Raw genomic sequence first — 20562 nt, forward strand, 5'->3', positions numbered from 1 at the left:
AAGAATTTCATAAGTGTCTTAGACTTCAAGGGCTTTGATAAAATTCCGCAATCAAAGCTAGTGTGGAAAGGAAACAGTCATTTCAGCCTAGGACTCTCCTGTCAGTCATCCCAGAGGGAAGTCAGGACAGGAGCTCAGGCAGGAATGCAGGCAGCAGGAACGCAGGCACAAGATGCTGAGGAATGCCAGTTACTGGCTTGTGTCTCCTTTCCTGCTCAGGCTGCTTTCGTCTATACCCGGGACCACATGCCCGGAGACAGCACCACCCACAGTGATGTCCCACGGCAATCACTAATCAGGAAGATGCCCCACAGACTTGCCTACAGGCCATTCGAATGCAGGCATTTTCATTCAAAGATGTTCCCTCTTACCAAATGACCCTGGCTTGTGTCAAGTTGAAACTAACTAACCAACACGATAAGCCAATGCCAAGTTGTTTTTCATAGTGGTTGTATCGTTTTACATCCCCACCATCAGCATTGAAGGTGCCACACAGTCTCTGTATCTAATTTCAGCCATCTCTCAGATCATAGCAATGTTTGTACCTCCGTGACTAATGATGGTGAGCATCTTTCACGTGCTTTCGATCACTGATCTAGCTTATGTGTCTGTCCAGCTGTGTTGCTGTGGTGGTTTGAATGAGAACAACCCCCATGGGCTCATCTGTTTCACTGTTTTAGGCCCTGTTGGTGGAACTGTTTAGGTAGGATTGGGAGGTGTGGCCTTATTGGAGCCGGAGCCTCACTGGGGGTGTGCTTTGAGGTTTCAAAAGCCTATGCCAGGCCCAGTCTGCCTCTCTCTCTCTCTCTCTCCAGTGCCATTCCTTATCTGCTTCCTTCCATGGTGGTCATGGACTAACCCTCTGACACTGTAAGCAAGCCCATAATCAAATGTTTTTTGTTTTTTTTTTTAAGTTTTTTTTTAAGATTTATTTATTTTATGTATATGAGTGTTCTATCTGCATTTACACCTGCCAGAAGAGGGAATCAGTTCACATTATAGATGGTTATGAGCCACCATGTGGTTGCTGGGAATTGAACTCATGACCTTTGGAAGAGCAGACAGTGCTCTTAACCACTGAGCCATCTCTCCAGCCCTTGTTTTTTTTTTTTTTTTAGGAGTTGCTGTGGTCATGGTGTCTCTTCACAGCAATGGAACAGTAACCAAGGCAGTTGCCAAATTAGAGAATTAGGTTGCCATCTTATCACCGAAGCATGAGCGCTTCATAAATTTCAAATATGACTCATTTCCCAGATGTTTCCAAAGACTTTATCCCAGGCTGTGAGTTGCCTGTTTGCTATTTTTCTTGTATGTGCAGGTGTGTGTTCATGAATGCATGCTTGTGTGTATAGGTGAGGTTTCCCTGAGGCTTTTTGCTGAGGTGCTGACTGACTTGTGTCTTGTAGCAGGGTCTCTCTTGAACCTGGAGCTCAGAGGTCAGTGAGGCTGGCTAGCTGACCAGCAGGCCCCAGGGATCTTCCTGCTTCTGTCTGCCCAACGTCTGGGCTACAGTCACACAGTATTGACTCTGGCTTCTCCGTGGGTGCTGGGGTGCTCCTCTTCTTTTTGGTTTTTCAAGACATGGTTTCTCTGTGTAACCCTGACTGTCCTGGCACTCCCTCTGAACTCAGAGATCTGCCTGTCTCTCCCTCCCACTGTTGGGAACTAAAGGTGTGCGTGGATTATTTTTTTCTTAATGGGTAATCTACAGAAGTCCGTTAAAATGTAAATATAATTCTTCAGAAAGAACATATCCATGTGTGTGCACATGCTCACAGACATACATGTAAGACCCCTGTAAACACTGATGTCAAGAATCCCAAGAAGGGAAAAAAATCAGCTGTCGAAAGTCAGAATAATGATAATGAGAGCATTGATCCAGTTCTTACTGGCTCCGAGAGGAGAGTGGAGGGTGCCATAAGCAGCAATTTTTTCCCAGGATTTAAAAAAAAATATTTATCTTTATTTTATGTGCATTAGCGTGAAGGTGTCAGATCCCTTAAAATGGGCATTACAGACAGTTGTGAGCTGCCATGTGGGTGCTGGGAATTGAACCCAGGTCCTCTGGAAGAGCAGACAGTGCTCTTAACCACTGAGCCATCTCTCCAGCCCTTTTCCAGGATTTTTCATCATACTCAGCCATCCAGGTATTCGGGGGTGGGGAATGGCTTTGTACCTATGGTCCAAGTGGGCCTAGCTCTGGGTCAAGCTCAAGGCATTGTCCACATGACAGTAGTTCTGCAAGCGTGTAAAAGGGAAGAGTCGTGGGGCCAGAGAAATTGCATCTAGATGTCAAAGGAATGCTGGGAGGCCAGGTGATGTGAAAACAGCCCCTCCCCTCCCCATAAGGACAATACCTGAAGCTGGGAAAGTGAAGCAAAAGTTACAAAACAGACTCCAGGAAGGGACAGATGTAAAAATGGGAGACATCGTTGAGGAAAGCCACAGGATGAAGAGAGCCAGCCCAAGACAAGGCCACAGGGATGGGGCTGCCCAAACCCTTGGGGGCTTATATCCCATCATTGCGAGCCCAGGATGCCAGAATTGGAGCCACAGAGTCTAGTAGCTTGTTGCCCTCTTGGGTCGTGGCCTTGCTTTGACCCCATCCCAAACTTGACCGCAATCCCAAATTTCTATGCTTTCATTTCTCCTTTGGGGGCACGATATTGGTTCTCTTGGGCCGATGCATTTTAGAAATACATAAAGTTGCTTTTTGGTTTTCACAGACACCAACAGTCTGTCTGCGTCTCAGGCAAGGCTTTGGCCTTGGATTTGCATGTGCTGGTGAAGCTATTAAGCACGAGAACTCAGTGTGGACGAACATGCTCACGCTCTGAGAGCTGAGGTGTGCAGGAGCCCTGGGAGCCGGTGCAGAATGCTTCAGTTTGGAGCTGTAACGCCCCTCCCCAATTCCCTAGTGGTTCTGGTGGGAGGCGCTGGAAGTGTTGGGAGGAAGAGGATGTGGGCATTCCTCCGTGCTCCCTGCTGTGGTGGCCTGCTCGCCGCTGGTCCAGAAACAGCACAGCTACTGATCGTGGGCCTGAGCTCATAGACACAAGACTGAAGAACAAGCATGCCTGGGAAGATGGCGGGAGGTGTGGGTGCTGCTACTTCCCCTGCGAGCCCACCATGCCGTGCAGCAGACGGAGGGGTTCCTTACATGTGGCCTGGCAGGGACATTGAAGGACATCTCACATGCTTCCTGACTGGCTGAAAGACAGTGACTGCCTGCTGTGTGGCCACAGGCCACATATGCCTTCCATTTGGGCTGGGTTCCAAGAGCATCTTCTGCACCTGGCACCGTCTAGGCCAGTGGTTCTCAGTCTGTGGGTCACAGTCCCTTTGCAGCTTGAGTATCAGGTATCCTGCATATCTGATATTTACGCTATGATTGATACCTGTAGCAAAATCACAGTTATGAAGTAGCGATAAAATAGTTTTATGGTTGGGGTCACCACAGTGTGAGGACTGTAGAGAAGGCATGCAGCCTTAGCAAGTTGAGGGCGCTGACACAGACCCGTTGGCTTCATGCTCTTTCTCTCTTTGGGAGTCTTGACCATGCTCAGACCAAATGCATACTTGCCCCCAGGGGAAAGTGATCTGGGGATGTTTTTTTCAGGTGCAGCGCTCTGCCTCAGCCTCTCCTGGCTTGCCACACAGGCTGTTGTCGTTCAGGGGAAGCCTTTGCGACGTCATCAAACTGGACTATTCTGGGTTGCCCTGCTGGGTTACTGGAGCTTTGTCCCTGGCTCTGTTACTGTATTTACTGCTCCCCACAGTCACAGCTCAGCTGGCTCTCCATCATCCGTGCCCTGGGCATCTCTGCCATCAGTGTGGCCCACTGGGGTCAGTTTGCCACTCCTCAGCACTGGCAGACAAGAGCGGCTTGGCCTGAATGGTGTCACTAAGGGCTTCGTGAAGGCCACCACTGTGGGCCACACGGACTGGCGCGTCCTCATGCTGCTGAGATGCACAACATGGCCTTTATGCTGCTTAGATCCTGAGCGCTTCTTTCCTGGAAGATTTCACTTACGGTTCCAGCCTCGTCAGATTCCCCATGTCCTGGTGGCCGAGGCAGCTTTCATCTGCCTCCATAGGGTCTGCCCCCTTCAGGAATCCCATTATGGCCTAGAAGGTGTTCCTACCAGCTCTGAGACCTCCCATTGGAGGAGTGGGGGAGGAGCTTCCCAGGTGCTTTTAAAACAGCTTCTTTGTTGAGAGGAGGCAGAGGCTGGGCTGTCTGTTTCTGGAAGCCACCTCTTGGAGGACTGAGTACCAGTGCCATCTCATCTCATTGTCACAGCCCTGGGCAGGACACTTTCGGTTCCAGTCCCGGGGCTGGGGAGCCATCCCTGCTGGATTTTAGGCTCAGGTGACAATTCCACCCTTTTAAAACAATGTTAATCTGGTCCCATCTTTCTAGATTTCCTTATATGGCAGGACAAGCGAAGTCAGCAACTTGACCTAGCCCCACTAATCATGGAAGTGTGTCCCAGCGTCAAGGACCTTAAGTTTGACAACTTTTTTGCCTCGACAGAGTAATGTAACATTACATTTAAGGCATTAATATGTAATACTAAGCTTTAAAAAAGAAGCCTGCTCTGGGCGTGGCGGCACACACCTTTAATCCCAGCATTTGGAACTCTGTGAGTTCCAGGCCAGCCTGATCTACACAGTGAGTCCCAGGACAGCCAGGGCTACACACAGAAATCCTTTTGTCAGAAAAGAAAAAAAAATAAAGAAAAAGAAACCTGTTACCATTGCTATGTGCCTTGATACGACTGTGATGATAATAAATGAAATTACAGATGAAAAAATTCTTAAGAAAACCAAAACCAAAATGGTGTAAATCGGTACCAGGTTTTCTCCCGAATCACCAGTCTGCCCCTCTTTGGACAGTGCCTGCCTCCGAGTAAGACAGAGAACTGCCCAGACTTTATGCAAACAGCCCACATTAAAACCTGCTATTTTGTTGAAGCAGACTCCCCACTTCTGAAATCAGGAAAGAGGTAAAATTCTTAGGGCTTTGATTTGTAGGAAAGTCATTAAAAATAACTCCTTCTGTTTTCCTTAAGGTTAGATTAAAGGTTAGAGAGATTTCAGTTGCAAAAGAGAAATTGGCTAAAAGATGCATCAAATTGTCTTTGGTTGAGAAACATTCTCAAGAAATGCAAATCCTTTGTGTGTTTCCTGGGCTTAGCATTTACACAACATATTTCAAGTTTAAAAGCCCTTACTATCATAATTGCTGATATTAGTGAGCACTGCATCTTGAGTCACACCCTGAATTCTGTCTTAGAGAATATTCAGAGAGTGCATATGAAAAGTTGGTACAGCAGTGATCATCGGTCCTGAATGTACCCTTCTTGTCTTTTTCTGTGCTTTAGGCTTTCAAATGTTTTGTTAACATAGTAACTATCAAATTCCGTGTGCAGTTCCACATCTTGAACTTCAACTTTGTCACTTAGTTTGCATTGTTGCATGTTTTTTAATAAGCTCTAAAAATAACATCCGATGAGAGGAGGCCAAAAGGGAATATTTGTGTCTATGACTCCGTCCAGAGACTAGTGGCGTGTGGAGACCGGCCCCACTCAGCCATTCTCTACCTTGGGGCTTTCCTTTTACTTCCTTCGGATTGGCAGGAACTTGTGCACCAAAGCACAACGGCACACACTATGTGGTGTGTGGTGCCCTCTGCTGGCCATTCTTGGTAGTGCTTTCTGTTCCTTGTAGGAAAGTGTTGTGTTGATATTTACATTTCTAAGTGTGGCCTTAGTATATAAGAGTGATGTACGGATACAGAAACTGGTCCTGGGCCCATTTTAACTCACTCAAAAACATATTAAACAGCCTTTCAAGGTGGCAAATATGTCACCGTGGAGCTGGCGACAGTGAGAAGCAATCTTCACTCTCAGGGATCTCTGTAATAGAGCCATGCAAGGGGCTAACACCCTCAATAAGACTCGGATATCACAGCAAATAAGCCGGTTAACTGGAGAGCCTCATTTATTCTTTTAGTACCTAACACTTGTCCACTTGTGTGTATATGTGTCTGAGTGTATGTGTGTGTACATCCCTCTATGTGTAGAGACCAGAAGAGGACACTCAGATCCCTCAGAGAGGCAGTTAGATGTTGTGGCTTGCCCAGACTTTTACGCAGGTGCTGGGATCTGAACCCTGGTCCGATGGTTGCATAGCAGGCACTGTCAGTTGTGCAACCACATCTAGCCTCGAGCCTGGTCTCTTCTTACACTCACTGGAGTTGACAGATGTCACAGCTAATGTATTCACAGCTTACCTGGTAAAGGCTATGGTGGGCTGTGGCATATTAGGAAGACAGATATGAGGGTGTTTGTCAGAAGAGAGGGTATCTTGGAAACTCTCCCACTCTCTGGGTTTTTTCTTACTTAATCTTAATAAATCTATGTTCAGTTTGCTAAACTAAAAAGGACACAAAGATGACCAGATAATACAGTTTCAGCTGATACCTCAGAGAAAAACAAACATCATTCCCCAGAGAAGTTCAACTGATATAATGTGTATCCAAGGAAGGGAACATGATTTGAAGCCATCTGTGCTACACACATTTCCCCCCACACAGTTTATTCATTTTATATCCTGATTGAAGCCCCTTCCCTCAACGCCTCCCATTCATTCCTACCCTCCCTCCCTCTTTCCCCCTATTCCCTTCCCCTAGTCCATTGAAAAGGGGAGTTCTTCCCCTTTGCCATCTGCCCATAGCTGCTACGGACGTTTTCAAGGGAGGGAAGCAAGACTCCTCCCCAGCTGCCATGCCTACGAACCGCGGCGATGGCCTGGTAACCTTACAGGCGCAATAGTGGCACTCATACCTGGGCGGTAACCAACATCTGCCTAATTGGACTCTTCAGTCTAATTAGTCCACTCACTAGGAGGGAAATCATGGCTGTTTGGGATACTTAGCCAACCGCCTGGGTCTTAGAGGAGAAAATAGCACCACCACTACTTCGCTTTTTAAACCTGCATAACGCCTAAGTGCATTCTATGTGTCTATCCCTATAACTACAGAGAGATGATACCCTGCATCAGAGGTATTCACCTTTGCGACTGGGGTTCAGAAAACCACAACTGGTCAAATGCATGGACCAAGTGATTGTGGGACAGCTAATTCACTGCTATGGCATACTTCCTGTATCTGAAGCTCAGGGAACATTTTGGAAGGTGGGTGGGTAGAAAGGCTGTGAGAGCCAGAGGACCAGGGAAGCTGCTGTGAGGCTTCACCCAGGATACCTCAGCAAGATGCCTCCGCAAGGCCTGAACGGCAGAACAATAGACCTGTTATCACAGAAGGAAGAAATTTCACCTGGCCCCCGCCCATACATAAGGAACTGTAAGCAACAAGAATGTCGAGAGTGAGAGAAATAGTCCTCCTGAGGGGGAAGAGGCTGAGGCCATGGTTTCAAGAGGGAGTGAGGAGGAGTACATGGGAGGGCTGGAAAGGGGAGGGGAAATGAGGTAATTATGTTTTAGTCAAACAAATGTATTAAAAACTTCCCGGCATGAAACAGTTGCTCAGCAGAGCACAGTAGGCACTTCATAGCCATAGAGACACAGGCATGGGCTCTAGGGCCAGGCTGAGTTTGGCTCTCTCTGCTTTGGCAGCTGGGTATCCTGTGCAAGGAAGGTTGCCTCACTGGTAAGCGGGGGTGATGGACGGACACAGATCATAGGTAGATGGAGCATGCAAAGTGCTTTGAAGACTTGCTGGCATTTGGGTTGTAACGAAAATTATTTTATTACTGTTCCTTTCAGCTTTTGGAGACTCCTGAATCCCTTTAAAGTCCTAAATTAAAATCAGGTAGAAACCTCAAGTAAGCCTTGGGTATGAAACACACTCCAGTTGGGCTGGATAGATGGCTCAGCAGCTCAGAGTGCCCGCTGCTCTTCCGGAGGACCCAGGCTTCACTCCTAACACCAACATCAGGCGGCCCCTGGCCATCTGTAAGTCTAGTTTGGGGGATCCAATGTATTCCAGTCTTTGTAGGCAAATGATGTTTGCAGCAAATGCCCCTCCCCCTCAGCATTCATAGGGACGACTAGGCCATCCAAGGAGAACAGTATGAACGCGGGGCCAGGCCAGGCTAGATCAACTCCTGCATAGGTGGTAACGGAGCTCCTCCTGTGAAATCACGGGTTTGTTTCCGTAGCACTGGGTTCTGATGAAGACCTTAGGGAGATGTCTGGAAGGAGGCAATATTTGCAGTGAACTTGACAGAGAAGGAAGAGCAAAAACACAGATGAGGTCACCGAAGGCGTGGTTATGTGAAAATGATGTTTGGTTTATGGGAATGGCATATATTCCGTACAGATGGTGTGGAGGCAGAGGGCTGGGGGCTGAGGAACAAAGGGCTCTGGGTCATTAGTGAGTTCACCCTCCTAACTCTTCTTGGGTTTGAGCTTGTAGCTTCTCTAACTCCCCTAAAAGCAGGTCCTAGAGCTATGCTCTCATGTCCATCTCCACCCTGTGGCCTACGCCTGGCTTCAACCCCCACATCCTAGGTACCTCTGCACAGCAAAAGTCCAGCCCCCGCATCTTTTTAAACCTTTAATAGACTTGTTGTTCTCTAATTCCTTAGCCTGTTATCTGCTGCAAGATATGCAAGACATGAAATAACTTGTGGCTTTGCACCAAGGATTGGGCCCTTAGGGTACAAAGCTGGGCCCGACAAAGACGGAGCCCGGCTGGACTCTGTGGTGTTGTGACAGCACGGCACAGCTTGTATGCAGAATTTGTTAAATGAATAAATGACGGATCGGCTGACACCTTCTCATACAGGGCGGGTGTGGTAGATTGAATGAGAGCGGTCCCCACGGGCTCCTGTTTGAATGTTTGCTGCTCAGGTGGACTGCTTGGGAAGGACCATGAGATGTGGCGCTTTGGAGGTGTGTCACTGGGTTTTGTGGCCTCCGACGCTCAGGACAGGCCCAGTCTCTGTGCTTCTTGCGTGAGGATCATCTGTAAGTTCTCAGTTACTCCTCCAGTGACATGCCTTCCTGTCTGCTGGCCTTGTGCCCCACCATGATGGCGTGGACACACCTTCTGAAACTGTAAGTCCACAACTAAATAATTTAGAAAATAAGCTGCCATGGTCATGGTGTCTCTTCACAGCAATAGAAAAATAGCTAAGACACAGGGTGACTGTATGGCCAACTACCTAGGTAAGAATGCTCCCTACCTGGGAAAGAGGAAGGAGGGGAGAAGAGATATGTGTGTGCTGGATCTTCGTACAAATTTCAGACTAGATTTCTTCTTGATTTCCTTGCTTGGCTATTTTCTCTTCCAGGGTTGGGAAAGGAAGGAGAGGGGAGGGGGGGTACAGTCACACACAGAGAGAAACATAAAATATAGTGACACACACAGAGAAAAACAAAATATAGTGGCAGAGAGAGAGAGAGAGAGAGAGAGAGAGAATAGTGACTCAATGTTTATTCCCTTTCAGTCATGCTAAGCCTTAGGCTCCCAGGTTACAAAATCATTCCTTTGCCAGAAGGTAAACTGGGAGAAAAATGATGTCATGAGAAGCATTAAAAACATTGGGAAGAGTTGAGTTCACTCCGTAGCACACGTTCTTGACACCAAGGGTAGAAAGAAGACCTTATGATCTTCTGAATGAAGAGGGCATGGAGCTGTTCAAGCTGTGAGGCCTTGCTCCTTAAGGCGCGGCTCACCAACAGCTGCCGCTCCTACAAGTTTGTTAGACTGCCATTCCCACCCTCCACGCAGCATGACTGTCTGTGAATCTGTTCTGATAAGTCTTTCACATGTTCAGAGGCATTCCTGAGAAGCACAAGTCTGGAACATGGGAGCGAGATCTGAGAATGTTTTCTTTATAAAATCCTGAGTTATGTTTTGAGGATGCATTGGGCTGCAGATAGTTCCCTGTATAGGGACTAATACAAAAGTCAAGATGTAAAGGCTGCCTTTATTTCCTCAGATGAGGGGATCAGATGAGACCTGTTCCCACGCCTTTCTAGCTCTTTCTGAACTCTTGCTGGCTGACTCAATTCAGCTCTTCTGACCCAAACTCCTCCAAGCTGACTGATTCAAACTTGCTTCTCTGGACTTCTGACTGAATTGCTCTAGTAGTCTGAAATTGATGGCCACAATGGGGGAGAGCAGGCTGGAGAAAAGGCTCAGTGTTTAACAGTGCTTGCTGCTCTCTCTGAGTTTGGTTTCTAACACCCGTGTTCTGCAGCTCACAGCCACCTGTAAGTTCAGCTGCAGGGGGCATCTGATGCTCTCTTCTGGCCTCCAAGGGCACTTGCACTCACATACATATTACACACAGACAATGCATTCATAATTACAAAAAAGAGTCCTTATAAAGGAGAGAGAGGGAGGGGAGCGAGAGAGGGGGTGGGAAGAGGCATGGGGGGGGAGGGGGCCGGAGGAGGGGGAAAGATAGTGAGAGTGAAAATGTCAGGCACTATCCCCCCTCTTCTGTTTGTGCTGTGTCAGGCAGCTTTGACTAGACCTACTCTATGCCTTCGGTGTGGGAGTGACGTGCTCAGATTTGCATTTGACCGATTCAGCCTGAGGAGGCTGAGAATAGGTGAGGCTGAGGGGCAGAGAAAGTAATTAGGGAGCAAATGTAGGATTTTTGCCGAGAGGTAAGTATCTTAACTCAGGTAGTGGCAATGGGAATAGGAAGGACAGGGCAAACTTAAGACATTTTCGGTGGTGTCAGCAGATAAAGGGGTTCAGGGTGCAGATTGGGAGTGGGAGGAGCAAAGAGAGGACAGTCAACCTTCTGGCTGGGGTTGATGGGTAGCTGCTCAGGGTGCCGTGAACAGATGACAGAATGGGGAGGCCAAGCAGGTTTGAGAAGGGAAATTGTGCGTTCAGTTTTCAACATGTTCAGCCCAGGTGAACAGAAAACATGTGTAGGAGGAAAAAAAGAGAAGGAATCAAGAAAAGGGTGGAGAACAAGATGAGTCAATGAGGGTGGAGAAGGAAAACCAAGAGGAGGAAACAATGCCTTGGCCAGATTCAGGGCTACTGTAATGCACCCTGTTGTTTTTCCCCTTTCATTTCCTGCTTCCTCAGAACTGGGATTAGCAAACTGGTTGAACTCTGAAGAAGTGCAAATAAGGTGATTTCTGGCTTCCCATCTGGTAACCAATTTGTTGTTACCCTTTGCTCTGTGAAAACAACAACAACAACAAAGAATTAAATTATTTAAAACTGTGGTTCAAGTCACATCGACCAAAATAGTTTTCCCGTAGTGTTCCCGAGCGAAGACCTTAGCCTCTGTCCCCAACACGATTTCTAAAGGGGGGTAAACTCTGTCTGTCCTTGTGTGATCCTTCCGGCTGTGGACTGCTTTCATCCTGCCACACCTTTCCCATCGGCGAGCTTTCACAGTTGTTTCACTTACACCTGAAAGCCCAGCAGTGGCTAGCAGCCTGGCTAGTCTCGCGACTGTCTCGCAGTTAGCAGTCTGTGCCTTTCTGCCCGACCCAGACTTCCCTGTCTCAGACGAGGAACCCTACCCTGTAAGGGCTCCAGCTTTTTCCTCCTCAGTCATCCGCAGCCAACAAAAAGCCAAAGGTCGCGAGAGGAAGATGTTCGCTACTGGATCCCGTCACCCCGACGCTCTCGCCAGGCTCAAACATGGCCGGCCACCCGGAGCCCTTCCCGACGGCCCTCCGCCGGCCTTCGGCGCGCTCCTTCTCCACCTCCGCAGGGTCAGGACCCGGGGGCCTGACAGCGGCCTGGCTTCCCGCCCCCTCGAGAGTGCCCGCCCACCGCCCCGCGCCAGCCAATCGGAGGCCGCACCGCGGAGACTGGCAGCGCCGGCCGGCCCCGCCCCCGGCCCCGCCCCTAGCCTCGCTGTGGCCTGCGGCTTCCCGGCCAGTAGCGCCGCTGTCGGTGGAGCGGGCCGGCCGTGCGGACACCGTCGGGTCGCGGGCGCTCGCCGCGGGCCGCAGCTCGGCGCCGACACCGCCAGCGCCGCGGCGTCCAGCATGGACTTCGAGGACGGTGAGCGGCGCGCGGGGCGGGCCGCCGGCGCGGGCGGGCGGGCGGGCGAGCGGGCGGGCGGCCTGCGCCGGGGGTCTGTTCCGCGCCTCAAGATGGCCGTGTGGCTTTGTTCTTGGGCCGCGCGGCGGCCGCGGGTGCGGGCCGCGGCGCCGTCCTCCCGGAGCCCCGCGCGGCCGTGGGCCTCGGCCTCGCCCCGGGCCGCCCGCGACTTCCCGGCGTCGCGCGAGCGGCTCCCGGCCCTCGGGGCAGCGGCCCGGCCCACGCGGCCCGCGGGCCGGCGAGCCTCACCGCGTCCTCGGCGCGGGCGCCCCCTCGGCGCTCCTCCGCGGCGGGCTCGATCCCCCAGCGCCAGCCGGGCCGCCGCGCCGTGGGTCGCGCAGCCCCGGCCGCCGGCTTGCGGACGTCCGGAGCGGTTCCCCTTCCCGGGGAGGTGGTGTCGGGTACGGAAGCCGCCCAAGTTGGGATTCTGGCACCGCCAGCCCCAGATGCCCTTCACGTCCACACGGGTCGGTCGGTGCACGGCGGCGCTCCGTTGTTGGATCCACTGATGGAATCAACCGAATTGTAACGACGCTTCTCAGCTCGTCCCGCCCGGGGCCGCGAAGTGCAGTTAATTTGGCATCTTCAAATCCTGCCCAACTTTGATAGGAATTAGTGTCAGGGTAAAGTGAGATACGGTGACGGGGTTAGGGACGCGCGGAACAGTTCGTAGGGTTAAGCTGGGTAATCTCGAGGAACTAGTTATTTCTAAGTAAAACCGGCTCATTTTTTGTAAGGAAACCTCTGCATCTACCAAAAAAAAAAAAAAAAAGGTCCCTAACGTTGGATAAGGTGTGGTCTTACCATATCGGACGAGCTTTTGATTTTTGATTTGCTGCAAGGAGTTCAGGCTGTCAAATAGAGGGAAAAGAGACGGGGTCACCCTTTTCGATGAACTTTTCAGTTGCTTTGAACTAGTTCAGCCCTTCTGCCTGCTTGTGCCTTAGTGTCAGGCTGTGGCTCTTTGTGATAGAGGTGACTCTAAATTGCAACTATCTGTGATACCCAGAATTGACACTGAAAAGAAAAACAGTGTTTTCATACCGAAGTTTGATGGCACTAGCAACACAGCTGGTGCACCCCAAGTTGCGTGTGTACGCAAAGTAGGACGCTGAGAACAGTGCGTCAATAAGGAAGTCCATTTTCTGTAGCGAACTGGAGGAGACCGGTAAAATTTGCTGTGTCTGCTTTTCATCACGACTGTGGCAACAGGAATCGTGTTAGCGATAAATACCCCTTAGCTGCCCACCCTCAGCCGTCGCTGCCGCAGTTAGGCCACAGAACATGGGTCTATCTGATCCGGTTCCGTGTCCTGTGCCAGGTTCCCATAGCCAGGAGCTCTGAATTCAGTTCTGTTCTCCCAGTCTTTATTTGTAGAGTTAAATAAAGACTTTAACATCCTGCCCGGATGGATGCAGCCCACATGCTCATACATATATGCATGTATTTTTCAGACAAGCTCCTAACGTAGAGAGCAGATTAAGTGCTAAAATAAACTCTGACCTTGAAACATTCGTTCTCCATAGGATCATTGCATCGTTTGATATGTAATCTGTTTTACTTTTTCTCGCTTTGTGTGAATCAGTACCAGGCCTCCTCTTTTGGTGTATATGGACTATAAACTAGTTTTACACTGCCTTTGGGCAGTGAACGAGGACTGCACTTAGCCGAAGGGTATTTGTACCCTAGTCTTTTTGGTAATTGATTTCATGACATTTGAGAATTAATCATGAACCGATGAGTATCGGGTTTTTGCTAACATTGCACTGATTCCTTGCTGTTGAATGTGTCTTCGCAGATTACATACACTCTGCCTGCAGGAACACTTACCAGGGCTTTAATGGTAAGTAGCCTGCTTCATTTCCTTTTATATTTGTTGAGGGGATATATTTTAGATTTTCTTTTTGTATCCATAAGACACAAGTATTAGTGCAAAGAGCCCGACCCAGTTTGTTTCAGATAATGTTTTGACTCTTGAGTCATAAATCTCAGTGTTAATGTCATACTATATATAAGGTCTATTTTTCTGGTGTGTGCGTGAGTGTGTGTGTGTGTGTGTGTGTGCTGGGAATCTCATGAATGCTATGCAAGTGTGCCACAGTGATAGCTCTAGTGCTGTGTATAGTATTTGAACGCAGGATCAGAACAGGAAGTTAGGTTACTTGGCTTCCTATCTGTTTTATTTTACTTAGCATTCTTTTATTTCATTTCTGACTACATTCTGAGTGATTGGTTTGCAGGATGCTGGCTGAATTACTTTGGCTGAATTTGACATTGGAGTCACTTAGTAGAATGAGTAGATTGTTATCTTGCTCCCATACAGCTTTTGTTGTAATGCATGTTGACTTTGCTTTTCAGGCCATTTTTTGCTGACCAAATGAGTGATAAAGAGCTGTTCTGAGCAGCACAGGAACAGTGCTGGTTGCCTGTTTTCAAAAGCCTGCTGTTGGCTTGTGATTAGCTGCAGTCCTAAGAGATACGCAGAATGCCATGCATATTGTTTTGATGGTTAATAGAGTTGAGGCGCTGCCATATGAAATGATAACAGAAAAAAAAGCACAGAATAATTTGGAGGTTAAAAAAAATTACATGAATGACATGAGGGAGAAGTAGTAAATGTCTTTGACCACCAGAGGCATGCATAGTCCAGCTCCTGTCCCAAGTATATAGTAATGAAACCAAAGCAAATGTACTACTAAAGGCTGCCATTAAAAATGTCTGTGTGTATGTGTGTGTGTGTGTGCCTGCATTTCTGTGAGTGTTTTTGATACTGTTGGACCCCAGAAGAAGGCGTTGGATCCCTTGGAACTGGGGTACAGGTGGTTTTGTGTAGCGGGCTGTGGTTCTGGGAGCCATCCAGGGTGCTCTGCAGGAGCAGGGCTGCTCTTGCTCTCCACCACTGAGCCGTCTCACCAGGCCCATCTATGTAGATAGTTAATCTCTGTCATCTCTAAAATTAAGAGAGGCCTCAGATTTGAGAAAGGCTGTTCTGTGGAAAGCAGCATGCGTTTAGTGAGGATGGAGAACATGGGTTTGAAGACAGGATATAGTAAAATTAACAAAGGAAGTTAATTTTGTATTGACATTAGGCCAGATCAGAGGCTAGAAAATTATCTAAAGAAAACTTTAATACCCTTGGATGTAGGGAAATGATGGTACTCATTTAAGAAATGTTAAGGTGTTTTCTATAGGAAATTAACAGAATGTGGAGGCCATTAAGATTGGGTAGAGAATAGAGTTAGATAAAAATGATCCAAGATTTTAAACTGAAGTAGGTAGGGCTAGTAGATTTGGGTGATAGAAAGCTTTACTGGAGAAGTAGAGTTGATATCTAAAGATAGTAGTTGGAATTCAAAATCACATAAGTCAAGGTTATTTCATTGCTAATGCTTTGAAAAGCCCTAATATTTCAACTTTTTCTAATGTAACTCCAGTAGTGACTCTCCCTGAAGGGATTGTCATAATTCCCTAGAAACATTGTCCACGTGAGTGTTGTTCAGGCTGTAGCCTAGGCCTCTTGGTGCTTAATTTTGGCAAAGGGTCCCTGACTGTGTGGACAGAGTACGCTGAATAAAGATTTTGGCGTTTACCTCGAATGTCTACTACTTGAAAATACTGTGAGGTATTAGTTTGTATTTTATATATGAGTAACTAAAAGGGTTTGATTTGCCCTCATTTAACACCTTTTCAGTACTTGCTGTTTACCAGGTAATGTTCGAGAGCTGGGGACTTGGCCTTTGAACAGAATGGACACATAATCCTGTCTTTGTGGAACTAACTTCCAGTCTAAAGGATTAAACATGCAAAATATAGTTTTAAAAATAACATTGTATGTTAGAAGATAACAGTTGTTGGGGAGAAATGATAATGCAGGAAGAGAGACAGGTTATATGTGTGTGCTGTGATCTTGGAGTCACTGAGAAAAGGCTCAAGAAAAAGATGGTGTTTGAGCATAGAATAAAAAGAGGTGAGGACGCAAACTCTGAGGTTGCCTGGAAAGAGAATGTAACCGACTTGAGGAAATAGTAACAAAGGATGTGTTGGTTCCAAATGAAGCTGGTGATACGTTGTTAGCCTTTTTACTTTCTATCTTTCCGTGGAGATATGATACCGATTTTCTCCACATCGTGTTTTAGGAAGGATTTGTATTTCCAGGGGCCCCTGTTTTCCTGATTTCATCACCTTCTTATGGAAATAGCAGAAAGGAGAACAGTCTTGTAGAAGGAAATACATGAGCACAGGCAGGACCGAGGACTCGGAAGTGTGAAGAGAGTAAGAGGACTGGTCTGACCAGAGCAGATTACTTTTGCTGAGCAGTCTGAAGACAAGGTTAGAGAGCCGAGGTAGAGCCAGAAGGCATTGAAAACCAAAGGCAACCTGCCCATGTAGAAGAGTCAGCAGAAAATGAAGACCTAGAAGAGTGTGTGAGAGGCACTGCAGGTGTGAGGAGAGCGTTCTTGGTAGAGGGAGCGGTAAGTGGAAACCGGGGTAAGCATTTGTTGTGTTCTAGAAACAGCAAGGAGCCTTTGCAAGTTGTGTGCAACAGATGAGGTTGTAAGGCAGGCGTCACGGGGTTAAGAGGTGATAGGGCATGTGTATATGGTTTCTCAACTGTTGACATTTTGGATTAGCTAATATTTTTATTGTAGGGTAGTGTGTGTGTGTGTGTGTCCGTGTGTGTGTCCATGTGTCCGTCCTGTGCAGTCACTGCAGGATATTTAGCAGCACCCTCAGTCCCTATGTGTAGATGTCAGTAGCACTTTTCTGCCTCGTTTTGACCCCTAGAAATGTGTGTAGACACTGCCTGTGCTCCTTGGCGGGGGTAGGAGGGAGGGAGGTGGTATGACAGCCTTGCTTCTGGTTACAAACGCAAGCATAAGGACCTGAGTTTGAATCCGCATCACCCAAGTAAGAAGCCAAGCACAGTTGTGCATGGACTGTGCTTTAGTGCGGTGAAGCGTGGAGATAGTGTCACCGTGACTTCCTGCCTGTCAGCCCAGCTCCACACATCAGGGAGAGACCTTGTCTCAAGGAAGTGAAGCAAAGGCTGATAGGACAGGGCAGTTGGCTTCGTCCTCTGGCACCCACGTATGTGCACAGTTGTGTGCACCTCCCATATGCACACACAGAAACATACATACATACACATGCACACACAGAATCACTAGTATAGGATCACAGAGTCTTTAAGGCTTTGGCTTTTAAGTTGGCATGAAGTGGTAAACCATCATTGGATATGCTTTCCCTTTCATGGTAACAGTTATTCTGGCTTTTATCTTTAGAACAAACAGAAGGGGAGAAAAAGTAGAAGTAGGAAAACCAGTTTGAAGACCTTGTAGTAATCTAGGTGAAGGTTATGGCAGTGGGCAGTGTGTCAGTACAGGAGTATAAATAGGATTTCCATTCAAGACCCAATGTCACACAGGAGTTATTTGCTGGATGTCCCACAACTCAGCTTATTATTTATGTAATTGTGATTCAAGTAAATAGAATGGATTTGATTCAAATTATTAGGACAGAGTTGTTTTCTGAATAAAGTACTTATTCACTTAATAGTAAAGAGGTAAAGTCCTTATAGTTACATTTTTAAAATGATTTAAAATTTTATTTTGGTAACCAGGGAGAAAAGTTGTTTACAGAATGTGTGTCTCTATAAGTACACTGATTGTGTGTGCTAGAAAGACTCTGCCTTTAACTAATCACAGTGTGTGAACAGTCTGAGAATTACAGTGAGAGCTGCTGTACTATCACAGTTCTCGGTGTTCTGCACAGTGCCGGACCGCAAGTGCTGAGTGCTAGTCATGTGACTCCAGTGAGTCATAGAAAAACACATTTAAAAGGGAAAGCTGAGATAGTCTCTTCTAACTCAGAAACTTGCAGAAATAATTAAACTCTCTGCTTTTTGTATGTGGTTAAAGTCAATGTTGAAGTTATGTTTTGTGTTGAGGCCTTGCAGGAAATTTAATGTTGGTAATGTTCTTTTCATCCTAAAGTTGTCTTCTTTATAAGAGGTACAGGCATATGCAGTGTCAAATACTGTGCAATTTCCAGCAAGTGATGGACTCTTCTGTAGAGAGTTATGCAGACCTTCCAAATAGTGACAGGTTTAGTGTACAGTATAAAGTTGTGTTAGTGCACCCACTACCTAGAGAACCTTTCAAGTGTTGGGAAGCTTGCAGGTTGGCAGTGCTAGATACGAGCATTTAGGGAGTTTGGGTTTTCTCAGGTTAAAGTATGGATTTTTGTCATTAGCAGCAAATCTTTGTAGCAACAGTTTCATTGCATTTATGAGAAAATGTCTGCTAAATGCCCATGTCTGAAAACCATGGGTTTGAAAAATATATTCTTTGACAGTTTTCTACATGATACCAATATATTTTTATTATATTCATCCTCATTATCCTTTCTGCTTCCTTTTTTACTCCTCTGTGCTCTTCTTCACTAGTCCCCCTTTTATGTTCATGTCTCCTCTCTGTGACTCTGACCTGCTGAGTGTTATTTATATGTATATATATAATATATGTATATATGTATATATATATGTATTCTATATATACATATATGGACTGTCTGAATGAGCACGGGTGCATGCTTATTTACTGGAGCATGGGCAGCTCACCAGTGGACACTGAAGAAAAATGGCTCCCTCTCCCTGAGCAGCCACTAACCACTAGTAGTTCCTCAGCCTCTTGATCTTGATGGTGCTTCATGAACTGGTCTCCAGCCCATTATGGAAGTGACAGGCTCAGCTCTATGCAGCTGACCAAGGTGCTAAGAGCTGATGTGTGTAGCTGCCATGGTGTGTCCAGAAGACAGCATTTCACTGCTCCTGAGACTCGGCTCTTACCCTTTCTGCCCTGTCTTCACAGTGTTCCCTGAGCCGTGGAAGGGGTGGTGCTTATGTCCTTTACGGGGTTGGACACACCACAGTCCCTTTTGCGCAGTCCTTTGACCAGCTCTGAAGCTCCATGTTAGCTGCTGCCCACTGTAGAAAGCACATCTCTGAGCGAGGCGGTGAGGGCATCACTGTCCTATGAGTTGAAACGTGAATGTTTACAGGGGTGTGTGCAGCAGGTTCCAGGGCCTGTTACCTAGCCAGCCGGGGGCCTTTGACCAAGTTCATAGTCCCATGAAAACCATAGCTTTTGTTTTTATTCTGTCTACTGAAAGTGTTCTTTATAAAGATAAGTAGATAACGGTACAGTGGCTTTTCTGGGAGAGAGCTGTGAGCCTTTCTATGCAGCACAATTGCTTTATGTGCGCCTCCTGTTTCACTACATTGAGTAGCACAAAGATGTAATTAAATCAGAATTAATGGTTAAGTGTAACTCCTAGGAAAGGCCAAAAATATTCTTGTTATTTGTGAAGGTAGTTTTGGCCTCATTGATTTCTGGAAAAGGTCTCAGATACTCATTGGTCAGCAGATCATTTTACGATAACTACTTCTCTGACGTGTATTAAAAATTAGACGTTTTCTAGGTGCGGTGGTGCGCGCCGTTTGTCCCAGCACTGGGGAGGCTGAGGCAGGCAGATCTACATGATTTTGCAGCCAGCCTGCTCTGCAAAGTGAGCTCCAGGACAGCCAGGGCTATACAGAAGAGCCCTGCCTGGGAGTGGGAGAATATATATAATGTTTTAACGGTTTACTGTTGTATTTATAATAAAATATGGAAAGAGTAGTAGTGAGGCATTTTAAGGGACTTTACAGAGCAAATTTAAGTAAATTTTCATATTTATAGTCATTATCAATTAATTTTATAACCTTTAATTTTCTTTTTGTTTACTCTGACACTAGATTTTTTTAGTGTTTATATTATGAATATTCACACTCATTTCTTTTATTAAAAAATTTTGAAAATTAAAGCATTCATCGAGGCCTTGTTATTGTTCAGGCCCAGGGCCAAAAGATTGGTCTTAGGTTTTGGTTTTACTTTACTAAAATACTATGAACTAGTTAAAAATATACGTGCTCTTGAGTTTTTAGACATTGGGGAGCAATTAGTACAGAAACAAGTATGCATTTACATAAAAATGTACTCACGACACAAAAAAATGTGTTGGGATTTATTAATTGATGGCTTTTTGAGACTAGTAGCCACTCATTAAGTTTATATGTTACCTTTTTACATGCCACAGTAATAGGTTCTAAACACAAGGTGTTACATTGTTAGCCCTGCAGTCTACTAAATATTTCTTACACTGAGAGTAATTTTAATGTAGAATATTTCTTTGAAATATGAAGCTTTGTTAGTAAATAATAGCCTTTTAATAAATTATCATTTTGGTGTTTTTTATTTTCAATATTGAGTTCAAATGTTAATGCAGATTGTTGCTTTAGGTAATTTGTGTGAATATATTGTGGAAATTTTTTTTTTTTTTCTATGTAGCCTTGGCTGTCCTGGAACTTGCTCTGTAGACCAGGCCGGGCTGGAACTCCAGAGCCACCTGCCAGTGCCTCCTGAGTGCTGGCATCAAAGTCCTGCAGCACTACCTCCCAGTGA

The 20562-nt window shown here is 46.7% G+C and overlaps 1 protein-coding gene and 1 long non-coding RNA gene across 4 annotated transcripts in view; one reads left to right on the plus strand and one right to left on the minus strand.

Annotated features, from left to right (window-relative positions):
* Positions 1-7749: 7749 nt before the first annotated feature.
* LOC132653215 (uncharacterized) lies at positions 7750-11757 on the minus strand. Its single transcript, XR_009590991.1, has 2 exons — positions 11533-11757; positions 7750-11181 (listed from the first exon to the last, which is right to left on the minus strand). It is a non-coding gene; the product is annotated as an uncharacterized LOC132653215 (long non-coding RNA).
* A 116-nt stretch (positions 11758-11873) lies between these two features.
* The window catches only part of Znf326 (zinc finger protein 326), a 38133-nt gene continuing 29444 nt past the window's right edge, over positions 11874-20562 (plus strand). The window contains exons 1-2 of one of the 3 annotated variants that reach the window (XM_060381078.1): positions 11874-12022; positions 13860-13904. In XM_060381078.1, coding sequence (XP_060237061.1) covers positions 12007-12022; positions 13860-13904 — 61 coding nt within the window. In that variant the 5' untranslated portion in view covers positions 11874-12006. Of the gene's footprint in view, positions 12023-13858; positions 13905-20562 lie in introns of those variants that run through there. The other 2 variants (XM_021647447.2, XM_060381077.1) reach the window with 2 other exon arrangements.

Source organism: Meriones unguiculatus, chromosome 3 (assembly GCF_030254825.1).
Source record: "Meriones unguiculatus strain TT.TT164.6M chromosome 3, Bangor_MerUng_6.1, whole genome shotgun sequence".
Classification (NCBI taxonomy): domain Eukaryota; kingdom Metazoa; phylum Chordata; class Mammalia; order Rodentia; family Muridae; genus Meriones; species Meriones unguiculatus.